Genomic DNA, 26,603 nt, shown 5'->3' on the forward strand with positions numbered 1-26,603 from the left:
ATTGAACTAGCGATTTGGCATTTTACGTTTTCTTTTCCCTTATACACACAGATTTCTTGCCATGTATTGAATACCACGAGATTGAACAACTTTTACTTCTACCTACGCTGCGCGTACTGTCTCTCTCTGAGATATAATCACAACTACGTAGAAGTATGTACTGATGACCATCGGAGCATACCATTGACTGTGCTTATATCCCCAGTTTCTCTTCAATATGGCGCATCAACCACACTCAAATCACACCCCAGAGCGGAACTTCTTGAATGCATCCGTAACACTCATACCCTGGGCAACAGCTGCCTTCGCCTGATCATCCATCGCAATCAACCGAGGCATGATTTCAAGCACCTGGTCCAGCAATCCACGAGGAATAGCAACCACGCCCTCCAAAGGATCACAGAAGATAATATCCCCCTACCGTCTCGTCAGCACCGCGCCATAAAATCAGACCCATGTAATCCCAAACTCACCGGCGAAACAGTAACACCCCCAATACAAACCGGCACATCACGAGCCCCAGCTTTGGCCTCGGCATTCGTCCCAACCGTCGACGTAGCCCGGGCCCAGATCTATTCCATTGTAACAGAAATCAGCGTCAACCCAAACAAACCCAAACACAATAATCAAGAACAGAGAGAGAAAAAAAAAAGGGAAAAAAAACAAACCGGAAGCCCCGTCTCTTTCAACTCCCCCAAATCCCTAACCCGCCCACTAACCACAGTCCCCACAATCCCAACCGCAACCATCCTCGTCGCCATGATCCCACCTGTAACAGCACAAAACTGATCCTCCGGCTGCTCAATCACGACAATTGACCCGGCCCCGGATGGATCCGCTGCTGCGTATTCCCCTACATGGTCAACCCAGTGCCTACCTGGTTCGAAGCCGTGTTTCGAGCGTTGTTCTGTTGCTATACCTGGTGGCGAGGCGCTTTTGGAGATGAATTTAAATGTTGTTGCTGGGGCGGCGATTTTGGCGGATTGGTCATTTCGGCCTGTTATTGGGGAGAAGGGCACTGTTTGGGGGTTGGGGTTCTTTAGTATAACGTTACTGGGTGCTGGGGTTGGTTCTGGGGGGTTGGTTGGTGGTGGTGGTGGTTTACCTAGGTCTGCGAGGTACCCTGCTCGAGGGGTGCTTCCTTCTGGTGTTTTCTGGAGTTTGATCAGGGCGTCTGAGACCTGCGGAGATATCTTGTTAGAGGAGTGGTCATCTTATGCAGAGGTGGCACTGTTTTGGTTCGGCTAGACATACATCACAAGCCGAGTAATTCTTGACTAGAGTTGCGAGTTGCTCTTTCAATACAGTCATGGTTTATATTGCGCGGAAGGTGGAGCGGAACAGATCTTGGTAATCGTATAGTTAGTTGAATGAAGATATCCAGGAGAATAGGTCAGTATCAAGGAAAGGATCGGGCAAAGCCGTCGAGCACATGTCCGCATGTCCGGATATCGGATGAATACATCATCGCGCTGGGGTTGACCCAACATAGTATGTTCGATAATACAGGTTGATTGAAAAGTCTTGCAATTGCCATTTCAATTTACATATCTTGCTTTATTCAAGGCTGTTTGGTACACATGCTATGGCAGACCTATCGGTATTTCCCCGCGGATGTGGTATAGCCGAGGATGATCCGACGGTGCAGCTTTCTGCATGCACGATGACTCTATACCGGACTGATTCACGGTCCGCTGGTCAATAATATCAGGAATATCAGAATATCAGAATTGAATATGGAATCTATTCCAACTGCTCGGCAGTTGACCAAATGCCGAGCCAAAGAAATTGGTCATCAACGTGGACTATATCCACACGTGGAACAATTCCGAACAGGCTTCCTCCACGTTCCCCAGGTTCTGCATTCTTGTTCATCCAGTCAATTCCATCTTGAGATATCCCTGTTCCATACAAACCAATATGGCCACTAAGCCAACCTACACCGAATCTCAATTGGAAACATACCTCCAGCGCATTGCATACTCCAGATCCACAGGAACAGAGACAAATCTCCTCCAGGATGTGCGCCAGAGTATAGAAAAGGATGCCTATGCCACGCTGTGTGAGCTACAGCGGCGTCATCTGACTGCGATTCCCTGGGGTAATTCGGAATTGCATTATTCGCGCCATCATACTATTTCGCTCGACCCAGAGAGTCTGTTCGAGAAGATGGTGGAGAGACGACTGGATGGGTATTGCATGGAGAGCACGGGGATGTTTCTAATTATCTTGCGGTCTTTGGGGTATTTGGTGTATCCTACTGGTGGTCGAGTTGCTCAGGCTGCCGAGACGGGTGTTGATAATGGGTTGTTCTTTTCAGTGTAAGTTCGGGGTTGAATAGCAGGGGATGTATCCTAGGGTATAGAATGGATTAGCTAACTGTTTTGGTCAAGGACTCATATGGTTCTGATTGTGAATATTGACGGGAAGAGGTATATGGTACGTGATGGGATCCTGCATTTACTCGTGGACTACGCTGACCGGATAGGTTGATGTGGGCTTCGGGAATAACGGTGCTACTGCCCCGCTGCCACTGGAAGAAGGAACTACTGCTACGCATATTACGCCGTCTGAGATGCGTCTGGTCAAGGAAAACATCATTGAATTCACTGATCCAACTCAGAAGGTCTGGATCTATCAGACAAGATACAACCCGGAGAGCTCTTGGCTATCCCAGATCTGCTTTTCGGAACAGGAGTTCTTGCCTCAAGATTTTGGAGTCATGAACTTCTCCGTCAGCAAGAACCGAGCCAGTTGGTTCACCCAGAGATTTGTCTGTGTGCGGTTCCTCATGGACGAAAGTGGGAAGGAGATCGTAGGACAGTGCATCATGGCGGGCAAAGAAGTCAAACAGAGAATGCGTGGGCAAACAGAGGTCTTGCAGGTGATGCAAAACGAAGAAGATCGGATCAAGGCCTTGGCCAAGTACTTTGATATGCACCTTCGCGCAAGTGAGATTCAAGGTATTCGGAACTTGCCCTCGCAACTCAAATAGGCCTTGGTGGGCTACGAGGAAATCCAAATGTAAATAGGATATGGTACAGCGTTTCTAGATAAATTGCAGTGGATATGTATGATCACGGAAGAGAAGAAGGCGCAGGCATAGAGCGTAACGGGAAAACGAGGTTGCAATTTTGAGTCTAGTAGATCCGCTTCTCCATCTGTAGGCCTGGTTAGCGGATTCCAAAAAATCGAGTTGCCTGTGATGTCGTACCTTCCACGGGTTGCTGACGTCGAATCCGGGGGTGCTTGGTGATTGCTGGATTGTGCCCGGAATGCACCTGTGATTCTCTGGTCTCGCTCCATCACTGTTCGCGAATTGTCAGCCTGGCAAGGTTCTTTGAGGGGCTTCGAGTCGTTGCGGTTGTTGGTTCGGTTATAACTTACTTTGCTGTTTTGAGTGTTAGCAAGCATTCTAGGTGAGTTCCGACCGCAGCCGACAAGGAATGACTTACTCTGTCCCACAGGTCACGGTTCCAGCGTGCCTTCTTGCCATCGTTGGCGAAGCGCTTGACGTAGTGAAGACCGTAGCCAGTCACGCCAAACATCTGTAGCATTGGTGAGTTGTAGCCCTAAAGCAATTGACCAATGATACGCACGCCGATAATGATTCCATAGGGAAGCAAGGCCTCAAAAGGAACACCCATGATGTGCGGTTCGGAGGTGAGCGATGGAGCGGAAGGATGTGCAGACGTAGATTCAAGAGCCGCGCAGTCTCTCACGGATTGAGCAGAGTGGACAAATCGCGGAGAGTGTGGAGGGGAGTGTCTCTTCGCACGGCGACGGGCTTGAGGTCTCCTCCACCCAAAGTGGCTTAGCCGCGCTGAGTCAGCACGCTGCAACGACACTCAGGCAGGACAAGGGGCGTGAAGGCCGTTGCGGATCGCATTCGATTGTAAAAGAGTCAGGCCCCGGTGTGTGGACTGTCCTTCGACGCGTCTGGTACGCTTTTGTTTCAAAGATTCTACTGATTTTCTTTGTGGTGAGTTCTCTTCGATTTGCGACACGCGTTTGCGATGCTCGAGCCACCTCCAGCGGCGGACTGACACCTCTTGTTTGTCTAGCTTCCACTTTGCGCCTTGCGACGTTGAGGGTCAATTTCGATCGCTATTTGTGCCTTGGAACCTCTTTGGCAACATCTGACTACGCCGCAAATCTCGTGTTAGATCCAGATGCACCCCCGGATCAGCGCCGACGTCAGCGGGGTGCTCCTGTAACCAGATCGGTTTGAGCTTCTATAACCAAGCCTCTGTACCGCTCAGGCACATACCATAGGACTGCGCTCAACCTGGCTGTCGCGGTAACCTACACTATGGCGGCGACCGTGCCGCCAGCAAACGATGAACCGGGTAAAACCCACCCGTCTGTGGACCCGGCCGACAGCGATCTCGATGCGGAGGGAGAGGAAGAAACCGACCTATATGAGATGGACCAACAGCTCCAAGATGCTGTGCATCGAGCATACACTGGAGAGGCCGATGAAGATGGGCCAGACGAAGCTGCGGACGGAAGTGCTGGCGCCGACGGCCTGAATGGAGATGGTGGCGATAATGACGAGGCAGAGCCTGTGGGTGCTGTTAAGCTTCCCGACGAGGATGTGCCATCCGAAGATGACTATGCGGAATCTGAGACAGCTGATGCGGATGCCGACCCCGTATTTGAAGTCAACGACCGTGATGCATCAGAACCCGAGTCCACTGATCACGAATCAGAGGCTGAAGATTGGGAGGCCGAGAGCAATGATAATGAAGACATCGAGACTGATATCCGCAGTCGCACAAATTGCGTGTAAGTGGATAGTTCAGGCGCCGCCGCAGCCAGCATATGCAGGTACTGACGGGCGAATAGGTTTTGCAGTCAAGACGAAGAACACGACCCAAGTGAAGATTTCGAGGAATGGTTGACCTGCATTGTCTGTGGTGATCATTGTATGTTATGTTTGCGGGAGCAAATCCCTTTTTTTGAACCCCGTTCGGTCGCTGATAACACATCTTTAGCTCATCGCCAATGCGCTCGCGAGCAAGAAGCGTTCGATGATTCTGAAGGTATGTCAAAATATTTGCTAAGGCCCACCCGGCGACTAACATTGCCAGGAACAGACCCGTGGAGGTGTCTCACTTGTGTTCGTGATAATATAAAACCTGACCCGATGGAGCACGAGGTGCCAGCACATAAAGCCTCCATTCTCCCGAAAGAACTTCTCCCTGCACATGCAGGCACTCACGATGAAGGATTTCACTCAATCTTCGAAACGGGAGTCAATGATGAGATGCTCAACAGCTCTCGATCGCTTCGCAAACGCAAGGCATCTTCAATCGAAGCCGAAGACCACGTACCTGTTCTTCGAAAAAGGTTACGTCAAACGTCATTCCGCGGCGAGCGTCCCGGTTTAAACGACACATCCCTCGATGGTGCTGCCGATGCTGCCGAGATCGATCCTCACTCTCCTGCTCGGACGCGTTCCGTTCGTGTTAGGCGCACACGTGCTCTAGATCGAGAACACTGCCGTGTAGTAACAAGACAATTCGGCAAACTGATCGTTGGCTTCCGACTTGACGAGACCAGAATGTCTAAAATCACAGGCGCCCAAGCCCGACCACAACGCAAGAAGAAGAAAGCCCCAAAGCCACCAGTCGCCCCTCCAGAACCTCAAGCACATTTTGTTCCGCTTCCTCCTGTATCTTATAACACCATCACCTTGTTTGACCGAGAGACCGATGACCCCAAGTCTAAACCATATGGGGGCATCCTGACCGAGGTTGAGCAAGACACCTCCAAAACACTTCCCACACAGTTCGATCGTGAACGATTCGAACAGGCTCGCCTGAAAGCCGAAGACGAATGGCAACAAAAGGTCAGAGAGGCAGAACTCAATGGCGAACACACACCACATGCCTCCCAAAAAGTCTCTGGCCCTCCCTCAAAGATCAAATACATCAACTTTGGTGGCTATGAGATCGAAACCTGGTACGCTGCGCCTTACCCGGAGGAATACAGTCGCAACCGTGTCCTATACATTTGCGAGTTTTGTCTCAAATACATGAACTCGGACTATGTCGCCTGGCGCCACAAGCTCAAGTGTCCTGCTAAGCACCCTCCTGGGGACGAGATCTACCGCGACGGATCCATTTCAATTTTCGAGGTCGATGGACGGAAGAACCCCGTTTACTGTCAAAACCTCTGCCTTCTCGCCAAATTATTCCTTGGCTCCAAGACTCTTTACTACGATGTTGAGCCCTTCCTATTCTACGTGATGACCGAGTACGACGACTTAGGTTGCCATTTTGTTGGCTACTTCAGTAAAGAAAAGCGTCCCAGCTCGGCAAACAACGTCTCCTGCATTCTCACCCTACCTATTCATCAGCGAAAAGGTTATGGTAACCTTCTCATCGACTTCTCTTACCTCCTCACTCGCATTGAAGGCAAGAACGGATCTCCCGAGAAACCACTCTCTGACATGGGGTTGGTCTCTTATCGAAACTACTGGCGACTCATCTTGTCGTACCAGCTTCGCGATCTGAAGACACCTGTCAGCATCGCTGATCTGTCTGACCTAACCGGAATGACGGCAGACGATATCGTTTCTGCCCTCGAAGGACTTCGGGCTCTCGTGCGGGATCCCATTACCAAGACCTACGCAATCCGACTCGACCACAAGTACTACGACGAGGTAATCAGCGGTTGGGAGAGCAAAGGTTACGTTCAGCTGAACGAGGATGCCCTTCTCTGGACACCTTATATCATGGGACGTAGCAACCAGTCACACTTCGACCGTGCTCCTATGCATGCAGTTGCTCAGAGGGATGACCCTGACGAAGATGAAGAGGTTGAGGTCGAAGATGCCCCCATAATGAATGGTTCCGGTCCGGATGCACTTGATGAGCCTGCTGGGCCGCCCTCCACAATGACTCTCCACTCCAGTGGCGCCCATCATCACCATCATCACCACCACGCAGCGGGACACTCTGAACTCCCACCCGTCAACCCTGCAGCTGGAATTCCACCATCTCGGTTCGAGCTCTGGCCTCCAGTACTAGCCGCAGCACCTAAACGCAAGCCTGGTCGTCCATTTGGCAGTACGAAGAAAGACAACCATCGAGCATCCCTGACACCTTCGGTTCCCCGTAACAGTGGTCGCAACACCCCTCGACGGCCATCTGCGCTGGCAATGTTCACACCAGGAGGCAGTGTTCGTCGCGGACGGAGCTCCATTGTCGCAGAATCCCCCGCAGCCGATGCAACCCCCTCCCACTCCAGCATCCTTGGATTAGAACGAGGTCACGAGATCGAGGAAGAAGCCGTGGTTGATGATGACGTGGATGCCGACGGCGAGGTTGATGACATGCCTGTAGCAGAAGTCGACGCAGCCGTTGAAACAGAAGGTGTCAATGGCAACACTACTCGCGACGCACCTCCTCAGACCAACGGCATCAGATCACCCAAGGTCCCAGAGAACAGCGAGCCGCTGAAGACACCCGACAAGAAAAGCAAACACCCGTCTCGGTCTCCAGAGACAGCCATCTCCCTGCGATCTCACCGGTCAAACGATAATCCCAAAACACCCCGCTCAGTCAACCGCAAAGCCCTAGTCGAAAAGGTCCAATTCATGGTCCCCGCGGAACCAGGTTCCGCCTCGAAGTCAGAGGGCAAAGGCGAAGGTGCCAAGTCTGTCAACACAAATGGCATCGACGCCGACTCAGACGCAGATGCGGACGCCGAGTATGAAGTAGACGGCGACGTCGTGATGCAGACATGATGACCACGTTCGGGGTTGATTCGGGTGTTTATTTCACGATTAGCGATGGGGCAGTTGTGATTGTGATTTTTTTTTGCCTGCCAAATGTTACGCATGTGGATAGGGCGTTTGTATGATGGGATTTGGTTCTTTGCCGCTCTGCTCTATTCCCATTTCATTCCCACTCTTCTTCTCCTTTGTGTCCGTGTCTTCGGGTCTTCGGGTCTTCGGGTCTTGCAATATTCCACTCCTATTCCACCAGTCGATCTAATATCTTATTCGGCTTTTTTCTTTTTCTGTTTCGTTTACACGTTGGAATATTAGCTACGTGGTATTATGTGGCCCGTTCAAAGGGTCTGATTATCGATATCAATGTGTCGCGTGATATACCTGTTATGTCGTCGATCCTCTTTGGTTTTCTGACTAGTCCCTTTTTTTCATCCAGCAAGGAGCAGGGCGGGGTGTCTGGAGTTCTTTCTTTTCTTTTTTTTCTTCATTATCCTTCTTTTTCTCATTCCTGCTCTGCTTTGTTCAGGTGCTTTATTTTCTCTTCCCTTTCTAGCTGCGAGGAATTAGTACAGTGTGTGATTAGCATCCGTGTCAATGTATCAATTGCTGGTATTCTTCTCCAATTCGTATTGTATAAAGTTTGATCTTGCTCCTGCTCGACATGTTTAGTAATGTAACGTTGTTAGCCCGATGTGGTAATTCACCGTCGCGTGTCATACAGTTGAAAGTCGTGTCGCGCCCACTGTAGGTTTATGACATGTTCGATTCAGGGTGTGAGGCACATGAGTTGAACTATGCAGTTCATGTAGAAGAAAAGTCTAATTTACTAAGTCAGACCTAAGAAACGCATGCAGGACTCGTGTCGAGGCTTAAGCGGACTTATGTTTTACAGTATATAGAAACAGACTCTTAGTCTGCAAGTTGACCTTGAAAAAAAAAATTCCTCGAGGACCATTCATGGAAAAAATAGAAGAAACAAGTACAGCAGAGCTAGTATCCGAATCAAAAATTATGAAAAGTTCCAGATCGACCGAGTAGACTTGGGGGAAATCTACACAGTGGGGAAACGCTATGACAATTTCAAAAGGCCCTTGCTGAATTAGGGGCTCCCACACCCACATGAGCACAGTCCAGCCCAACAAGGCCATGTGCACCTGCAGGAAATACGAGGCCAAAGTCAATTGTTCGACCCGAGGCCATGGTTGACCTGCGGCTTATCTGATGTATTCTATCGAGGAGGGATCTCCATTTATGTATGGGCGATGTGAGATCATGTCTAGTTACGTGTTTGGTCCCGTTGAAGTGATATCATTTGTTTGTTTTTTGTCTTGCAGGTAGTCTTGTTCCAGTGTGGGATAGTCTTGCCACTTGTTTTACTGCGACACAGTCGTTATCTGGTGCGGTATGCAATATGAACTTGCCCGTCGTGATTTTCCTAATCAGGAGATGAGGCTTAGAATCCACCCTGTTAGGGGAATTTTCCAGCCCAACCCTCTTTAGGAAGGTGACGGTGATAAGTGTTTCCCGGCCCAGTGGCTGTAACTCTGAGGATCGAACGTTATACAGATCAGATTACACTGTGTTTCATCTACAGTAGAGTCGAGTCCGAAATGATATCATATATCATATTTTTTTCCCTACAGTAGCCTCATCGAAGCCTTAGATCGGCAAGATCGGCGGTCAGAGCAGCAAAGCTGTCAGGACACAACCATGGAACCCAAGCGGAATCCCATTTAAGCATAATTGTGTAGCCCCAACCTCCTTTGGTTCAGAATGGGGTAGGCCGCTGTCAGATATGCGCCTCCCTTTTTGGTTTCTCTGTCCGGTTGATCCTAAAATTCTCCCCTATCCCGCCCCATCCCGCACTGGTGTGGTTATTTTTCCCTCTTTTTTTTTATCTTTTTTTTACTCCCGTTGCCTCGGTTAGTTAACGTTAATTCTTCAGGGTTTGAAGTCAACCCGTAGACCCTGTCAAGACTAGTGCCCCTATACCCTGCTATATACCAGGTGGTCTCCCCGACACTAACGGGTTCCCGGTTTTCCACTCGGGGACCGCAGTGGATTATGCAGGATGCGTTGTACTTTGAAAAGTAAAAAAAAAAATTCGAAAACTCGCTTCCTTTTTAGTCGCTCTTTTTTCGATCTTCGCACTGGAACTTTCTTTTCTTCATTTCCTCAGTTCTCTCTTCCTTTTGCTGTCCGGCCCAGGGATCTCCCTCACAATATATCTGAGAGTTTGATGACCACGTCATGATTCTTGAGTCTTTGAATTGGCTTTCCATGGCTTTCCCTCTCTCCCCCCCTCTCAGGCTCAGGAAACATCGCTCCGGAATCCAGTCCCGAAAGTCAAAACAAAGTGACAGGTCTAGCGTTCACGGGGGTTTATCGCATAATGATGTGCATCTCTACCGTGTCTGGGCCTACCGAATTTCAGGAACAGATGATTGCCCTGAGTTTGTGCCCTTACTTTTCAGCTCCTTTTTTTCCCGGCTTGAAGGGGACCAATCGCAGATGGTCTCATTGCTGACTTAGTTCTCGGGACCCATCTGGCCAATGCTTTGATGTCAGTCGGGATTTTGGGCATCTGATTCGCTCTACCCTTGCATGATACTATCCAGATGCGGAGATGGATATGGAGACGCTTGACATGCATCTGCAGCCATCCCCTCCATGACAATCAATGCTAATGGAGCGAGTCTCCCATCTGGGATGCCAAGTCCCCATGGGAATATCAGATGCATCGCTAGCACGATGCAAGTCCCAAGGTGTGCGAACGCCTCCCCACGGCAGCTCCCCGAAGTTCTCCCCCAAAAAGCAGCACCGGAAATCCTCAGCCGCAGAATCCAGGGTACATTGTGGCGCCCCCATCGTCCACAACTTGGTCAACACCGATAAACACCCGATCTGCAGCACGCCCCCACCCAGCCATGCTTTATTGATTCATTTTCTGGAGGCTGACGCACGCTGCCCGATCGCGCGCCGTGCTACCACCTGCACCCAGGTCCTAGCTTTCAGGATCTCAGTGTGGGACCCAACCAGCGCCCCGTGTGGCTCAACTTGCAGTAGCTTGCAGCCCGATCATCCATCTGCATGGCTGAATGCTAATGTGACGCATCTCAGCTCACCTCAGTCGTGCCCCCCTAAACCGCCGTGCGTCCGACTTGCAGTGCGGGCTTTTTCTCCATTCTTATTTCTTCGTGCCTTCCCCTCCATTTTTCACTTGCCTCTTCGCTGGACTTGCCCCCGACTGGAATCTTTGACTCGTCTTCTTGTCGCGCCATGACACGGCATGTATCGCTGGTCCAGTCGGATTAACCTCGGTTTGCGCTCTGGCTCGCGTCACGCTGCGCTTCAGTGCGCGATTTCTGGGACTGTGTGCCCTGAGCATTGCTGGCACAATTGTGTGTTGTGTGCTGTTGAACCGTCTCTCGACCCGCACGACTCTTCTGTGTGGCAGATTTGCCTGGTTTGGCCTGGGATTGTCTCAGCGATCACGTCGCGGCCACGCGCTTAACCCCGCCATTGGGGCTGACAGACACATTCCTCACGAACGGTGATTCCAGCACCCACGACGGTGTTTGCTGGTTGCTGACAGGTATTTCCCCTCTTGTCCCCCTCGTTGTCCCTGTCTCTCTGGATATGCCTGTGGAGGGTCTTGTGGATGGCCCTGTGGCTGAGCGCGGTTGTTCCCCTTTCCGGCGAACACGGGATCCCAGTGATGACATAAGACTTTGTCATGGATCCGCGCCTGGGGCAGCTCTCCCGGACTCGCTCTTTTCCACGGATTCTATCGTCAGAGAGCTAATTCTTCACTAGTTCCTTGGGGACTCTCAATGATATATCCACATAGACGCGGGCCCCGAGTCCTGGCGTTTAAGCTAAGAAAACCGGGTCTGATCACCTGCATAGCCGCCAACCTTGTGGGTAGGGCCAGTGGGTTCCTGGCAGTGACAAAAGAAGCCTAGAAGCCTGGATGTCCGCATCATCCGGATCGCCATTTGCCTCCCGTGGACAGCTGAACCCTTTCCACTTTTTTCGGCCTCTGTCATTTGGGGGCTTGGTCTTTTGTTCTTCTTTCGTCCAACGGTGGACTCCACTTCAGCTGTGCTTGATTTGCCAGCTACTACCTTGGGCTCTCTCTCCTCCGGGAGGATTTGAATACCACGGCGTGGAATTGGCCACGACTCTGTCTTTTTGATTCTGGAGGATTTGACGGCCATTTGGACGGAATTTTCCCCGTCATTTCTGGTTAGTTGCATGATTCTTTTTTTTTTTTTTTTTTTTTTTTTTCATTTTCCATTTCATTTTTCTTTTTTTTTTATGTGCGCTCAGTAATGGGCGATTCTCCCATCTGATTTGTTCCTGAGTGGAAGATTCGGGCGCTTGTGATCCAATGAATTTTTTTGAATTTTTTCGGGGCACTTAATGGGCTTAAGGAAACTGTCTTTCTTTCTAACTGAGTATCACAAGGTTTTGGTTTCCGCTTGCAGACTGACGACACCACTTGGCCGTTTTCAGTCCCTTCAAACCTCCAACTTCCCCAACTCTCTCTTCTCTCTCTTCTCTGTTGCCCTTGGCTCGAATTTAACCCAACTCAACCCCCCCCCCACCCTCTCCAACAGCTATTACCACTACACACTCTCCTTATCTTTGCTCACTCTCCCCCGCGACCAAAGACTTTTTTATCTTGGTCCCAAACCCTGATCGTTCAAGATCGTTTTCTCTCCCTGTAAAACCACAGATCACCATTGCCTGGTCTCTCCTATACCCTTGATCCTGTGGTTCACCTAATTTGGATCGTGACCTGGGTTCTCTCCGCCTTTCGAATCACTACCCCCCCATTTGCCCCTCCTCGTCTTGATGAGTGCAACGTATAGCGACTCCTCTCTCTCGCGCGAAGCCCAGAGGTTCGTTCTGCCCGCTTATTTTGACAGGGTCGCAACTCTTACGCCGTGGTCCAGGGCTTCCCACTGACTATGTTGAACACCAGTTCTGACTTTGACTTGACCATTCGTCAGCAGCCCAATCGGGCCCGCGTGGCGGGGGGTAAGGAGAAAGGTATGTATGCAGCTGGGTTCTGGCAGGGACCGTTGGTTAATAGCTTCCAGAGCGCAAGCCGATCGATCCGCCTCCGATCGTTCAGCTCCGAGTGCGAGAGGAGGGCACCTACCTCGCACAGTAAGTGGTCATGCGACGGGGGAGAAGAGCGGGCTGACTCGTAAACAGGCATTATCTGCAAAGCCCGTACTATTTTATGTGCTGCAGCTTGTACGATGCCACGGAAGATCATCCGGTGCCTGTAGCACCTTCAACTGCTTTGGCAGGAACCCTGGTGTCGTCCCTTCACCGGCTGAAGGATGTGGACAACAGTGGTGAGTACTGATCCGAGAGAGAGGGAGGGTGAGAGAAAGAAAGAGAGCGAAAGAGCTTCGCTGACCTCTGTAGATGGAGGATTCTTCGTCTTTGGCGATCTGTCGGTCAAGATTGAGGGCGACTTTCGCCTCAAGTTCACCTTGTTCGAGATGCGCAAGTGAGTTGCACGGTCGGGAACAGGGTTCAAACGCAAGCTAACCAGCTGCTAGATCGCAAGTGACCTATTTGAAGACCATTATTTCCGAACGGTTCACAGGTAAGACCTCCGCTGCAAGAGTGGCGTAATGGGAGCTGACCAGGGTGGCAGTGTCTCCTCCAAAGAGCTTCCCAGGAATGATGGAATCAACGTTCCTTTCCCGGTCTTTTGCAGACCAGGGAGTCAAATTGCGCATTCGCAAGGAGCCTAGAACTATGCTGTACGTGGCAGACCCGGCTAGAAAGATCCTATTGAGAGGAATCAAGGTAGCTGACAGCCCCCCCAGGAAACGTTCAGCTCCACGACCGGAGGAATTTCACCAAAACATCCCTGCTCGATCACCGGAGCGGCAGACTGTGCCTATTCCGCCTACTTCTGGCTATGGTGGTTATCCAGCGGCAGCCCGCGACTACACGTACTATGGAGCACCTCCAGTCAAGCGCCACCGTACCTCGGTCGATTACGGCAGACAGGGTATCTACGACGCCGATGGCCGGATGGTTCGCCAGATGGATGCCTACGGCCAGCCAGCAACCGCCATGTACGCGGGTCAACCAGGGACGTATCCGACGCAAGCGATGCCGTCGTACGCAGGCCAGGTGGGTGGAGTGGGCCAGGTGGTGCCTGACTATGGGGTTCGTATCACACGTTCGTTAGATCGGCCATGTCACTAACCCAGTGCCAGATGTACTCCGGGATGCAACCGTCAGCCCCCATGACTCAGATGCCCGATCCTTCCGGTCAAAGTCGATCCAGCCAGCAGGCCGCTGTGGGACAACTGATGGCAATGAACCAGCCTGGCACTCCTGTACGACACCCCTCTGCAAACCAGTGAGTACCCAGCTAAAAAGGTGGTCTTTTTGAGACAGACTCCGGATTCGACTGGAGCGATGATGGCTCAGGGATACGCCCGGACCGGATATCCTCCCGCTAGCTCTACTATTCTTCCTCCGTTGCAGCGCAACCGCGACATGGGGAATGGATCTCGAGGTTATTTCGACCAACCTCCAGAAGCGACCACCCCTATTCTTCCTTCTCAAATGGTCGATCGTTTTGGCTCCGTGGCCGGCCCCGCAGCCTTTGATCCCGACTCTACGACTGGAACGCCTCAATGATCAATGATTGGGGTGGGTTCTAGTTGCTTTTGTTCTTTTGTTTTTAGAGTGTTCTATTATGTTTTATGGTTTGTTACAGGCGCTGGCGGATATAAAAGGGGAGGTTCTTTCTTTGGGGTTGGAGAGCTCTATTTCTTAAGCCCTTCTTGTATATACCTCTTTCCTTACAACCCTTCCACTGGGTCTTCTTTTAATTGACGATGTATGAGGAGGAAATGCAATGGCTTATTCTTACACTGTTCGTTCCTTCCGTATTCTCCACGCTCTCGTTCTTTCTCTTCTTTCCCTTTCGGTATTGTCTTCCTCGCTGTTTCTCCTCTCCTCTCCTCTCTTCTCTTTTCTTTTCTTTCTCCCTATCGCTTCGCCAATCTTCCTCTGCCATGAGTTTGAGCCATGAGACTCTGATTTATGAGATCAAGATCCTGATAGCTCTAGCTTTGGTCGCCCTGACTCCTGCCCTGAAACTTATCCCTCAGATCATTGCTACGACATCTCTCCCTGTCAACCATGGACGACACACCCGCATCTATGGGGTCAAGTCCCTTCAGTAACCTGGATATCTGGTTCGATTGGACAGGAAGCCCGAATGATGCAGTGGACGTCTCCATCGCCATCGAGGTAAGCCATCACCACCCACACTGACCACTGATCCAGAACCACACGAGCAGTCACCGATACTGATCATTTATATCTCAGGCCTGGTGTACTCCAAATATTCGCCTGCCAGTCTTCAATATTCACTCTCCATATATGGTAGGGGGTCCAACATTCTCAATCGTCCCAAAGAACAAATCAAAGAGCGAAAGCAAACGCACCGATGGCGATGCATACACAGGTACAGGTGCAGATGGCGCATCCGATACCACACGGCCATTCACCGATGCCCCAGTGACACCCAATAGTTCAATCAAAAACAAAGGGAAATACAAGAAAATCGAATCTGCCACCAAATCCAAGTTCGACGCACTCGTCGATGGAGATGAAGACAGTGATGCGTCCGGCACAAAAAGCCTCATGTTCAGTCCTGGATCTCCAGAAGAATCCACCCGCCCAGTGAATATCGGCGTCCTTTATACCCAGGCCGATACGAGTCTCTCGGATCTCTCGACTCCCTCCAGGTCCCCGAATTCTCGTAAGCGTACTGCGACGGCTGCATCACTTCCTGACTCTATCCCGGATGAGGATCGCGATGTGAGGTATGATGGTGATGGAAAGGGACATACTGTGACTGTTGTCAAGCCAAAGCTGGCGTCACCGGGGTCTTCTGTGCATGTGCCTGTGCCTGTTCCTGTGCCTGTTGCTAAGGTTCCCAGTGACGACAGCAATGACAGTCCTCTCCGGCATCGTTCTCGGCCCATTTCCATCCCTCGTCCAGCTAGTCTGGATATGGATGTTCTGCCCGAGAGAGTCCCGTTGCCTACTGATTCGGCTCCTGTTTCTGCGGTGGACTTTCGTCGGCTTGAGAATAGTGACCTGTTTCAGAGGCAATTTTCGCCTGGGAAGGATGCGTCTAGAAACACTGCTCAAGGAAATGATGGTGAAGAGGAGGGTTTCTTTGATGCATGGGCTTCTCTTGGACCTCATGATCAGGACTACTCGAAGCGTACCCCAGAGATTGATGAGAAAAAGCAAAAGCTAGATGCTCTCTCTACCATTGTTTCCCCCGGAAACTCTTCACATTTCGGAGGCAAAGAAGACAGCCTTGCTGATTACGAGTCCGATATTTCATCCGGCAACGATGATGATGATTGCGGTGGTGTCTTTGGGGTTCCTTTGGCTCGACTGTTCACTCCACGACGTTCATCTGCACCAAGCTCTAATGCAGGTGCTCAGCTCATCATAATCGAGAACACCATCTACATGCAAACCTCTCCTACTATATGGCCCGCCACATACGAGCTGTCAATCAAGGTTTCCATTCATGTGAGAAAGGGACAAAATAACTGGTGGGAAGTGGCTCTAACTGGACTGCCTCAACTTTGTCCCGATGAGTATGGATATCTATACTTCCGAACCCCACGTGGCCAAGGCATGGAATATCGCACCACGGGGTTCAAGCGAAACAAGATTGCCGAAAACTACCTCATTGCTCAATTTGTGGTCACCCAGAGGTTCCTCGTCCCATTCCGGACTTGTGACGCCACTTTCTACGGTTTGATCAAAGACTTCAAGGTCCACCAGCTCATCCAGACTGAAGTGAAGGATGATGATACCGATCCATTGCGATATCTTGTCAGCTACCGTGCTCTATGCTCTATCGATTTGGTTCAACGCGACTTTTGGGCGGAGAAGTGTAGCTTCGACCTCTATATTCACGGTGGCCCAGACGGTATGTACACCGGCGAACTCCAGTCAGATCAAAATAGTCTTCAGACTTTCAAGCTCGATAACGGTACCGATATTGGCTCTAACAACTGTCAAGTCCGCATCACATGCCCCCGTTCAAGTCTGAGCGTGTTTATGTTGACTTGGGAAACCAGACTGCCATACCACGCAGCTGTCAGCTGGACACCACAAATCAAGACCAGGCCGTTTGTCAGCGAGGCAGAGTTGAAACTTCAACAGGAGTTTGCCCTATTCAAGCTGGAAAGCAAGGGCGTCATGGAGGCCAACCCTGATACCCAAGAAGAAGTGCCTCGTGGCGAACCTCCAGAGGACTTTGTCAAGCTTGAAAAGTCAAATTTGTCTCGCATGGTGCAGTGGCTGTGGATTACATGGGACATCTTCTGGTTTTTGTTTCAGCTGGTGACCCTTCTGGCATCTTTCACTATTATTTACTCATGTTCCCTGCGGAAAGGTTCTGGCTTCCTGGCTCAAATCAGCGGCGGTTACACTCTTTACTGTTCAGAGCAACTGTCCTTTCCTGATATACCGGTTCCTGCGCTGAATTTCACTCCTGAAGATTGGCCAGTGATGGAAAATATCCCGGTGGAAGTCTTCAAACCAGCATCGATTGATTTGGAGACAGTTGAGGCAAAGAAACTTCAGCCAGAGTCAACTCCAAGTGAGACTGAGCCAGCTACGTTGCCCCCGTTCTCCCTGCGTGACAATATTGACTATTTCCTGGGATGGAGAGGACCAATTGAGAACCAGTGAGGGTATCTGGTAGTTGAGTGGTGTGGAGATGAAAGTGGAAAGCTAATAGCATCATTACTATGGAAGGGACCCAGACAGCAAAGTCGAGCAGCAGCAGATATTACAAATGCAACCAATACTTGCCCTCATACCCCCGACGTAGAGATTCCCAGACCTTATACTGTCTTCCCCTTGGCCAAATACGCTAAAATCAACTCGACAGACCACCGAAGCACAACCTCCATTCCCTCCTCTCCACATCCAGGCGCAACCTCAACCCCAACATCTCTCCTCACCCTCCTCCCATCTCCAACCCTCCTAACAAGATCCGCAAGATCCTCCCCATCCCCTCCCTCCTCCTGTCCCTTCTCATCGGCAACAAGCAACCAAGAATGATCCCCCACATACCTAGGCCAAACAATATCATCCACATACCCCGGCGGATCCGTCCAAAAGTTCTGCGGCGGCCGATCATCCTCGCCCTCGAGATCGACATCCCCAGACCCGGGTTTCGTGCCATTGTCAGTGACATTGCTAGAGTCGCAGATTTCAGGCGCGGGCCCAATGGTCACATACCCACTCCTCCCCTCCCGTCTCGCTTTGACAAGTTCATACGGTGCAGGGAGGAAGAGGTGTAGATTTATTGCGTTGTGGACTGGGCGGAGGATGTGGTTGTCTTTATCTTGCTGGGCAGTCACATTCTCATTTACATTTCCCATAGATGCAGATGCAGATATCGAACCATCAGGCGGACTGAAAAGAAGAAATCCCTCCAGAAACGCGACTGTGCGCATCAAGCCCTCCGTCGAAGATGATATCGACGACAGTTCCCGCTGGACTGTATCCCTCAATTGGAGGATCAGGCTATCATCGACGCCACTCTCTCCCTGGTCATTTTGGTCTTCTTTGCTGCGGAGTCGGGGCGGTAGGGTTCCGTGTTCGCGGACGTATGTCAGTGCTTTGGAGAGGAAGGGGATGTCGATTGCGCTGGCTGTGTCCCAGTCTTGGATTTGTTTGCCTGAGGGGAGAGTTACGGTTGGGATTCTGGGGTTGTTAGATTATTGATGTCTTGAGGTATCAGGTATTGCTATTGGTTGGTGCGGGTTGTTGGTAGGGGTGCGTGGATGGATGTGTTTGTGTGTGGCAGGGGCTGGACTGGCTGGGCAGATTGGGGAGTCATACTGATCATCCGGGAAGTAGAAATCATCTTCGTGGATTATAAACGTGTTTAGGTTCGTCTTGTTGTTGTCATTGGTTGTCAGATTCACCCCGCAGAAGATGCGTTGCAGGAGGCGGGCGAGGGTTGTTTTGCCGCTGCTTGAGGGTCCTGAAATCCCGATTATGGTTGCTTTTTGGGGCGGTTCTTGGGCCATTATGGTTCTGGCTGTTTGGAGGGACTAGAGTGAGGTTAGGAATCGTCGACAGCTTCGAGGTTGGAGGGGTTTGATCGGGCTTATCGCCTATCTTATCTTATCTGGGATGATTTTGAGTGCGAAGTATACGAATGCGACGATGTTCAACGAAAGTGAGATGCATGGACTATTGGCTTGTTCTTCATATTAAAAGAAGAAGTAGGAGCAACGGTATTTATATATTGTGATGTACATGGGACAGAATACCCCAACGCCTCGCTAATTCGCAAAATGATACGCCGAGACACGATATATATCATGGCCCGAACAAGGACATGCGTCGATCACCAGCACCATTGCCCCCTTCACTCTGAGGGGGACGAGTAGGCGATGGCTCAACAGCATTACTCAAGACCTGTATATCCTCCGCAAACCCAATACGAGGCCGAGTAGGCACAGAGATATCAAAAGGTGGCAGATCTCCACCCGCATCAACTCCAGCATCAGCCGAAACCAGCACATCCTCCACAAATCCAATGCGGGGCCGTTTAGACACAGTATCCATCGACCGCGCATCTCCGCTCGGCTCAGCACCTATATCAGAACTAACACAAACGTCTTCCGGCCCCTCCAAACGCCGCCGCTTAGCCGGACTGCCAACGGCAATCCTCTCATCATCAGGAATAGGCAGGCGATGCGCATCAAAAAACCCAGTCTGATGCTGAAGCGGCGCAATACCCTCAAGCGCCTCTTCTCCCATTTCCAAGAACGGCTCATTCTGAATGATATCAGCCATGGTTGAATCATCCAACAAACTCCTCTCAGCGTGCTGCATCTCCGCTTCAGACATCTCCTTCCGGCGCCTTAGCATGCGATCTTCGAGCGTGTTTCGTAGAACAAGAGTCTCGACGTAGACAGGACGCGTCTGGCCGATGCGGTGGGCACGTTTTATAGCCTGGCTTTCAACGTTTGGCTGCCAGATTGGGTTGACGATGAATACGCGCGATGCTTGAGCAATGTGTAGACCGTGTGAGGCTTGGCGAAGATCCATGAGGAGGACGCGCACTTCTTCGGATTCGCGGAAGAGCTTTAGGTAGGAGGTTCGTAGCTCCGGTTTGAGGGTGCTGGCGTAAATGCGATAGTCTATCGCTGTCAGTTCTAGGCCCTCGGCTATCCAGAAGGCTGTATTAGGGTTGTCGTAGAAAATTATTGTTTTCTCGGTTTTGTGCACCTTTTGTACCTCATCGAGGAGGTAGCGGAGCTTTGCGGAGGATACCCCGACCAGTTTTGTTTTCTTGAGTGCGGACGTCTCTGGGAGAGAGCAAGATTTGTTTTGCGTAAACGTCTTCTTGGGCGATTTGTTGCTTGAAGGTCTCGCACCATTTAGCTGGCTCAGCGCTGGCTTGGCTGACTCTGGGGCACCTCTGGGTGCGGCTTTCTCGTCACGCTCGATAAGTTCTCGGCGGACCTTGATGCCAGCACCTGGCAGACCTTCGGCTGGGTCAGAAGAGCGGAGGTGTTTGGTAACGTATTGTTGCGCATGGCGGGCTTGGGTAATGCCGAGGAGAAGTGGTTCATGGTCTGAATTAGCAGAGTCAAGGGCCCAAAGACTGCGCGCATGTTCTGGGAAATCTTGCACGAAGACACCAAGCTCGTGGTATTTCTTAAACCCATGCCAATTGGGGGAATGGATTGCTTTTTCTGCGATGAGAAGTCCTTGCTCCAATTGATTGATATCTGCTGGAGTCATCTTGTTCTGGTTCTTCTCCAAATAAGTGAGGGCATGCTCGGCTGTATCCTGAACATCGCTAGAGCCAGCCCACCAGAAGCCAGCCTGACGTAGGTTGCTGATCACTTGATTGAGATGCTTTTGATTCTCCTTGCCAAATATATAGTCTGGTCCTTGTCTCTCAGAGGTGATCGCATTAACCGCGAGACCGAAGAGAAACAGGTTAATGGAAAGTTTATCGTGAAATGTTGGCTCCAAGTAGACCACCTTGTTGTAGAGCTTGGGAAGAGTGATCTCCCGGTTTACCTCGTGTAGCTGATGCCGTACGACTAAGCTCTGCAGAGTCGCACGTAGAGATGGCGACTTCCGGCGTTGTCCATCCGCGCCCAAGGGTTTGATGTATTTTGTCCAATCCGCAGGATCATCGGCTCGCGAGTTAGACCATGGTTTGAGATCAAGGAATTCGATAACAATGCGACGCATCCGATCAAGATCTTTCAACTCGTTGTCGACCGCATTCCCGGTTTTCTTGCGGCTTTTCAAAACCGCCGCAGTAATCTCTTCGGGTGATTCTGTATCACTGGTATTTGCCTCCTGTGAGGCAAGGCTCACTTCCACACCATAGAGCCCGGTGGAAGGTGTTCCAGAGATGATCCAGCGCCGTTCGAAGTGAAGCTGTTTCAACATATGGACCATATTTGACCCATTTCCGGCGACGTTGTGGCCTTCATCAACGATTACTCGTAGCCAATGGAGCCCAAGAAGGTTCGAATCAGGTTGGATGGGTTGAATACTCAGGCGACGTTTATGAACTGGTTCCCCGACCTCTCTTTCAAACCGGGGCTTGGAAAAGAGGATGATATCGAAATTCTGAAGTACCTCGATCGAAGGAATTCGATCTAAGCTTGTTCGTAAAACGAGTACCTTCAGTCCGGTAGTGTGGGTGGCGATCTCCCGCTCCCAATGATCAACCAAGTTGGGCGGAACGATGATGATAGTGCCGGAGCAAAGAATAATGCGCTGTGCCGGTGACCGGGGATATGATGAGCTGTTGCGGCCTTGATGCCGGGTCTGGTGAGGTGGAATCTCGTAGGAACCACAGTGAGCTTTACACGCCTGAATACATCGATCATGGTGCTCCCCTTGAAAGGCAAGACTCTCAAAAAATGGTCTCCATGGCACTGATAATCGGCCAGCAGTTGCAGCCGCCATATCCATTAGGGAGCCAGTCACTTTCCTTGTCGGTTGAATATCAGTCACTTGGTACTCGATAGGAATCTGAGGGAAATGGCCACGAGTAGCCAAGATAACGGCAAGACTGATCAAAGTCTTGCCACAGCCCATGGTCTCGGCAAGGATCCCTATTCTGAAGTCAATAATGCGCAATCAAGGAGTAGATAAATGACATGGAAGATAAAGCCCACCTCCACAAGCCTCCGAATACAACCTCTTCTCCTTGAAGATCCTTCCATCTTCTTTATCATAGTAAAACTCCTTTCCATCAGGACCCTTCCAAGCCTGCAATCTAGGATCAAGGACCATAGCAGGCTGCGCCTCACGCTGAACCATCATAGCAGCCGATCTGCGCTGATAAGGATAGAGCGCAGTTTTGAGGCCCAGAGTCGCATCTTCGCCTTCTAATAGATCCTCCATGGCCTGGCGTGCATTTCTATCCCGCACAATGCTCACCTGCGGGTTTGGGTTTTGTAAAGTATTGAAGATGTACCAGAGCGATTCATCCTCGGCGCCAGCAGATGGATTGGGCACCGGACTGGGAACACAGGAAACGCCATTCCAAACTGATCGGGTGGTATCAATCTTAGACATTATTGTTTTGAGTGCCGCTCTGACTTTGGTGCTCGAGCGCGCAATAGACCCGCGTTTGGCGTCATCTGGTAGGATAAAGATTTGTGTGTTTTCATTGCGAGGATTGGTCTGGACCCAGTCGTGTGCTTGTAATAGAGCTAGCTCTGACGCAGGGTAGGTGTTTTCTACTGTCGCTTTCCATAAGACTCCAACTGGTATGTATGAATGGTGGATTCCGATTGTACGGTTGTGACTGGCTGTTTGTACTTCACGCGGGCTGGTATGCTTCGTATCTTCGGGGACGTGTGGAGGTGGATTGGATGGGACCAAGGGTAGCCAGGGGAGCCCCGATGGTGGATGTGCCATTCTCCTCTAGGCTATGGCTTGCATTGTCTCTCTCAGACAAATCGCGACACTCTTCAAAGGAGACGTGGGGAGATAAGGCGAACATAATTGGAGATGGCAAAAAGTCACCGCCTTCTGGGTGCGGAGAAAAAGCAAGTGGAGGATGGCTCGTGCGCGACTCCTTCTTTCTAAGGTCAACGTGAACTTCCTAAGATTCGATCTTTCACTTGGTCAACCTCTGTTTTTCGGTTGTTTGCTCAATTCTAGCACATCTATTGACTACAGGCTCAATAATATTACTTTTAAATACACTCTCCATTAAAATGGTCTAAGTATCTATCACAATGCATTACAATCTTTCAACCAAATGTCCACGCTCACGCTCACTGAGTCAAAAAGTCCTCAATCTCGAAGCCCATGCGCCGAAGAACCTTGTCCTCAAGGTCTTTTCCTATTGTCTTCCTCAGTACAACAGTTCGCACATCCTGCAGTCGCACCTCAACAGCCCCTATACGATCAATTTCTTCCTTCCCACACTCACGTACATAAACCGTGATATCAGGACCAACACATGCTCGCCATAGCGATGCCATCCACTGCCAGTGATCAAGTGGAGCATAGGAATCTCCAATGGGAGTCGAGCATGCGAATGCATCAGCTGTTGTAAGCTGGTAGCGTGGTACCAGCGCGATAGGCACCGAGTAATGGCTGCCCGCTGTAGCGGCTGACACGACGCTACCCTCGGAGCCGTGGTCACTAGACTGGGCGGGCGAGTTAATTTGAAGGTTTGCTGTCTTTGGGATGAGGGTTTTAGGTGAGACGTTTGGTCCAGAGTCTTCGTCTGTGGTTGTTGAGTGGGCCTCCACAGAGCCGGCTCTTGAGACCGCTTTGACGAAGCCGACTACTTCGTCCGAGATGCGGTGCCAGGCTGAGATAGTGTTCAGGTAGCCAACTGTTGCATCGCCCATTTGGCCTTGGCTTTGGCTTGCCTCTGCGGAGGTTGAGCGTGGCGCCTGGATTTCTGGACCGTCGAAGATACGAACATGGTATTTGGGTTCCTTTTTGAGGAGATTATCTAGATACTCGACGATTGATTGGACGAGGCCTGGGTCTTGGCCGTCGATGGCGATGACCGGGCCACGGGCTGGTGGGAAGCCCTCGCGGAAGGAGGGTACCAGGGGTGGAGAGATTTTAGCGAGGACTTTGATCTTGTTGAGGAAGGGAATTGTCATAACTGTGGCTTCGACGCTGGTGTCTTCTTGTGGGAAGGGCGTCATGGAGCCTGTTATGGGTGTTGTTGCGGTTTGGAGTGGTGGGAGTTTCAAACTCGGGTCTGGGTGTGGTGAGCCTGGAATGCTACCATAATGGCGATGTGGTTGAATCATTGGGAGGTGACGCGGTGCCATGTCTGGTCGAGCACTCCAGGGGGTCATTGGTGACTCGGGACTCCGGTCTCGGTAGGAGTGCAAGCTTGGTTTGAATGGGGCATGTGCTGGGGGATGGGCGTGGGCATGCGATATCCTACGACGCTTGTTCTCTGGTGGGGAGCGACCACCGTGTTCTTCCCATTGCCTCGGTCGAGCCCGTGGGTCATTTTGATCTATCTTGACTGGTTTTTGCGCTGAATGTGAGTCTTTTTCTCGACTTCTGGGTATCGTATTAGGGTGTGGTGAGACTGCTGAAAAGCTGGACGGTCTATACCCAGGTCCAGCGGTGGTACTGCTCGGTGTGAATGGAGTCATGGGCGACGCTGGTGCATTCATAAGGCGACCACCACATCGATTACAGGTGGACGATCCCGATGGATTGTGACCAATTCCTGAGGCGCCATTCCGTGCATTACCATCCCGACCATACCGTCGAGGCTGGTACCGATAGTCGGGGTACTGCTGCTGATGACGAGCCTTTTCTTCCTGCTTTTTGTTAGTTTTGGCTCTCTAAAAAACGGCGTTTTTCTTACCTCGGCAAGCGCTTTCCATTTACTCTTGTCATCTTCCGACAAAGACCGCCATTGCTCTCCAATGATCTTAGAGATCTCCGGATTTGCCAGACCAGGGTTATGAGCTACAACCATGGCCTGATAATGCTGACGATACAATATAAAAGCTTTAACCGCATTAGCCATATTCAAACGAGGGGGGTTTGATAGATCCGAAATAAGCCTCAAGACTCCAAAGAAACAATCAAAAAAGACTTGCCAAGGTCTAAAGGCGCGGACGAACTCGACTCACCATTACGAGGCCGGGGGATCTTCGGGTCCGGCTGGCAGAGGCAGAACTGCATAGCTCCCTCTTTCTGTGATTTGCCAGGGCTGGTACTGCTGGCTGAGGAGGACGATGATCGATCAGATCGGTCCCGGAGAGGCAGCTCTTTCGTTGAGATCATTGGGCCCGCAATCTTGACTGCGCCATTGAGAGAATCTTTGGTACTATTCAGCACCGCTAGGTGCGGATGGGTCTGTAATACACCATCTGATCTGAGTTCTGTATAGCGTGAATCCCCGACCGGTCCATCTGGATACCGGGCCATAGACTTGAGATCGTCGTTCATGATTTTGTGATCGAGTAAGTTGCTCGGTCTGGGCAAAGAGACTTGAGCAGACTCATATTGGAGAGCAACGGGATTGGGAAGCACTCGATCGTAAGACATTTAACAGTTTCGAGGAGGCGCCCTCTGAATGAAAGGGCTCAGGAAATCTCAAAGAAGGCAACCCAAAGTATAAACGATGAAAGAGACGGTCGAGATAATATGGTGGAAAGAGGACGTCAGAAATACAAGGGAGAAAGAGCGAAACAAAGAAGAGAATCAAATAAATAACCCCAGAGCAATCCACCCAGAGATAGACAAAGCGAAGTATATGGGCGTTTGGGCGTCTGGGCGTCTTTGTTGGCTTATTCCCCAGAATCCCTGTTAGTGGCTTGTCCTTTGACAATAGCTCCAGAATGCAGTTGCTATTCTGACCGAGCCAACCGAGATATGCGAATGAAATGACTTTTTTTTTTTTCCAAGTTAGAGAGTTAGGGTTATGAATCGGGAGATCTATAAGTTAGTAAGGACTCCTACTACTACTACTGCTACCACTACTACTACTACTATTACCACTACCACCATTACTATGGGTTTTTTTTATTTTTTTTTACTATACGTAGGTGTCATTCACGATCTCAACCTGTAACCTTCAAAATTAGGGCGACGCTAGACTCATTGTTTTCTTTGTCTCCGGATGCGGCGACCCGCTTGATCGGGCTGTTCATCGCTTGCTGTGATTGGTCGGGGCTCACCTCTGGTTCCCCGTCACAAAGAAGTGCGCAAACATGGCGGCAAACAATTTATTTTAGGGATTCTTTGGGGTTATTCGATTTGGAGGTATTTGGAAATCAGAAATCGGTAATCAGAATATGATTTTAGACTGGGATCTTCTCTTTGTTCGGACTTGACCTATTGTATGAAGGAGAGATGGAGTGAACTTCGAACTATACCCGATCGCGTCTCCACTGTAACTTCAACAATACCACCCTTTCACCCTTTCCCGACCTGTTCCCTCCTTTCCCAGGGTTCTTGACTCCGGTTGGGACATACTACCGTGTCCTTGCAAAAGGCCCACTCTCTCTGGAACATGGCCATATCCGCATCAAGTTTAGTCTTCGTTTGCACGGGTACGGGCTTATAGACCCCTTGTGAGACGTCATATTTGCTTTCTTTTCTTTTTCTCTGCGATGGATAATTTGAGAAGTCGGGACAATGTCTATGCGAGTCCCCGGGTGTGGCGCGATGCATTGAACAATCCCCCAATGCCAGAGTAAACTTCCGTAGCCAGAAGCCGGTGAGCCTCAGGACCCAACTGCATCTCGTCCCTGATACATCAATA

At 50.6% G+C, this 26,603-nt stretch overlaps 10 protein-coding genes across 10 annotated transcripts; 4 read left to right on the plus strand and 6 right to left on the minus strand.

Annotated features, from left to right (window-relative positions):
• Positions 1–240: 240 nt before the first annotated feature.
• Positions 241–1,311, minus strand: N7511_005795 (RraA family protein; the record flags this gene model as incomplete). The annotated part of the gene is made up of 5 exons (XM_057128172.1): positions 241–417; positions 474–572; positions 669–1,018; positions 1,106–1,193; positions 1,255–1,311. The coding sequence occupies 5 exons, from the start codon at positions 1,309–1,311 to the stop codon at positions 241–243; spliced, it is 771 nt and encodes a 256-aa protein (XP_056984689.1).
• A 609-nt stretch (positions 1,312–1,920) lies between these two features.
• N7511_005796 (arylamine N-acetyltransferase family protein) lies at positions 1,921–2,995 on the plus strand (the record flags this gene model as incomplete). Its single annotated transcript, XM_057128173.1, has 3 exons — positions 1,921–2,321; positions 2,394–2,439; positions 2,489–2,995. The coding sequence occupies 3 exons, from the start codon at positions 1,921–1,923 to the stop codon at positions 2,993–2,995; spliced, it is 954 nt and encodes a 317-aa protein (XP_056984690.1).
• An 86-nt stretch (positions 2,996–3,081) lies between these two features.
• Positions 3,082–3,647, minus strand: N7511_005797 (NADH dehydrogenase [ubiquinone] 1 alpha subcomplex subunit 1; the record flags this gene model as incomplete). The annotated part of the gene is made up of 3 exons (XM_057128174.1): positions 3,082–3,391; positions 3,442–3,548; positions 3,600–3,647. Coding segments are annotated over 3 exons (465 nt in total), but the record flags the coding sequence as incomplete, so codon positions are not given.
• Positions 3,648–4,312: 665 nt separating this feature from the next.
• Positions 4,313–7,756, plus strand: N7511_005798 (uncharacterized protein; the record flags this gene model as incomplete). Its single annotated transcript, XM_057128175.1, has 4 exons — positions 4,313–4,788; positions 4,849–4,928; positions 4,998–5,045; positions 5,094–7,756. 4 exons carry the CDS (start codon positions 4,313–4,315, stop codon positions 7,754–7,756), a joined length of 3,267 nt encoding a protein of 1,088 aa, XP_056984692.1.
• A 3,866-nt stretch (positions 7,757–11,622) lies between these two features.
• N7511_005799 (uncharacterized protein) lies at positions 11,623–11,964 on the minus strand (the record flags this gene model as incomplete). The annotated part of the gene is made up of 1 exon (XM_057128176.1): positions 11,623–11,964. One exon carries the CDS (start codon positions 11,962–11,964, stop codon positions 11,623–11,625), a length of 342 nt encoding a protein of 113 aa, XP_056984693.1.
• A 640-nt stretch (positions 11,965–12,604) lies between these two features.
• Positions 12,605–14,428, plus strand: vosA (the record flags this gene model as incomplete). Its single annotated transcript, XM_057128177.1, has 10 exons — positions 12,605–12,651; positions 12,735–12,802; positions 12,853–12,922; positions 12,971–13,116; positions 13,190–13,274; positions 13,327–13,373; positions 13,425–13,533; positions 13,600–13,961; positions 14,024–14,121; positions 14,183–14,428. The coding sequence occupies 10 exons, from the start codon at positions 12,605–12,607 to the stop codon at positions 14,426–14,428; spliced, it is 1,278 nt and encodes a 425-aa protein (XP_056984694.1).
• A 507-nt stretch (positions 14,429–14,935) lies between these two features.
• Positions 14,936–17,524, plus strand: N7511_005801 (uncharacterized protein; the record flags this gene model as incomplete). Its single annotated transcript, XM_057128178.1, has 2 exons — positions 14,936–15,046; positions 15,125–17,524. 2 exons carry the CDS (start codon positions 14,936–14,938, stop codon positions 17,522–17,524), a joined length of 2,511 nt encoding a protein of 836 aa, XP_056984695.1.
• Positions 17,525–17,679: 155 nt separating this feature from the next.
• On the minus strand, positions 17,680–18,876 carry N7511_005802 (ribosylnicotinamide kinase; the record flags this gene model as incomplete). The annotated part of the gene is made up of 2 exons (XM_057128179.1): positions 17,680–18,547; positions 18,686–18,876. 2 exons carry the CDS (start codon positions 18,874–18,876, stop codon positions 17,680–17,682), a joined length of 1,059 nt encoding a protein of 352 aa, XP_056984696.1.
• A 295-nt stretch (positions 18,877–19,171) lies between these two features.
• N7511_005803 (DEAD/DEAH box helicase) lies at positions 19,172–22,756 on the minus strand (the record flags this gene model as incomplete). Its single annotated transcript, XM_057128180.1, has 2 exons — positions 19,172–21,945; positions 22,009–22,756. The coding sequence occupies 2 exons, from the start codon at positions 22,754–22,756 to the stop codon at positions 19,172–19,174; spliced, it is 3,522 nt and encodes a 1,173-aa protein (XP_056984697.1).
• A 362-nt stretch (positions 22,757–23,118) lies between these two features.
• On the minus strand, positions 23,119–25,384 carry N7511_005804 (putative HMG box transcriptional regulator; the record flags this gene model as incomplete). The annotated part of the gene is made up of 3 exons (XM_057128181.1): positions 23,119–24,648; positions 24,696–24,841; positions 24,967–25,384. 3 exons carry the CDS (start codon positions 25,382–25,384, stop codon positions 23,119–23,121), a joined length of 2,094 nt encoding a protein of 697 aa, XP_056984698.1.
• Positions 25,385–26,603: the final 1,219 nt, after the last annotated feature.

This window comes from Penicillium nucicola, assembly GCF_028828085.1.
Source record: "Penicillium nucicola strain IBT 29836 chromosome Unknown utg000005l, whole genome shotgun sequence".
Lineage (NCBI taxonomy): Eukaryota > Fungi > Ascomycota > Eurotiomycetes > Eurotiales > Aspergillaceae > Penicillium > Penicillium nucicola.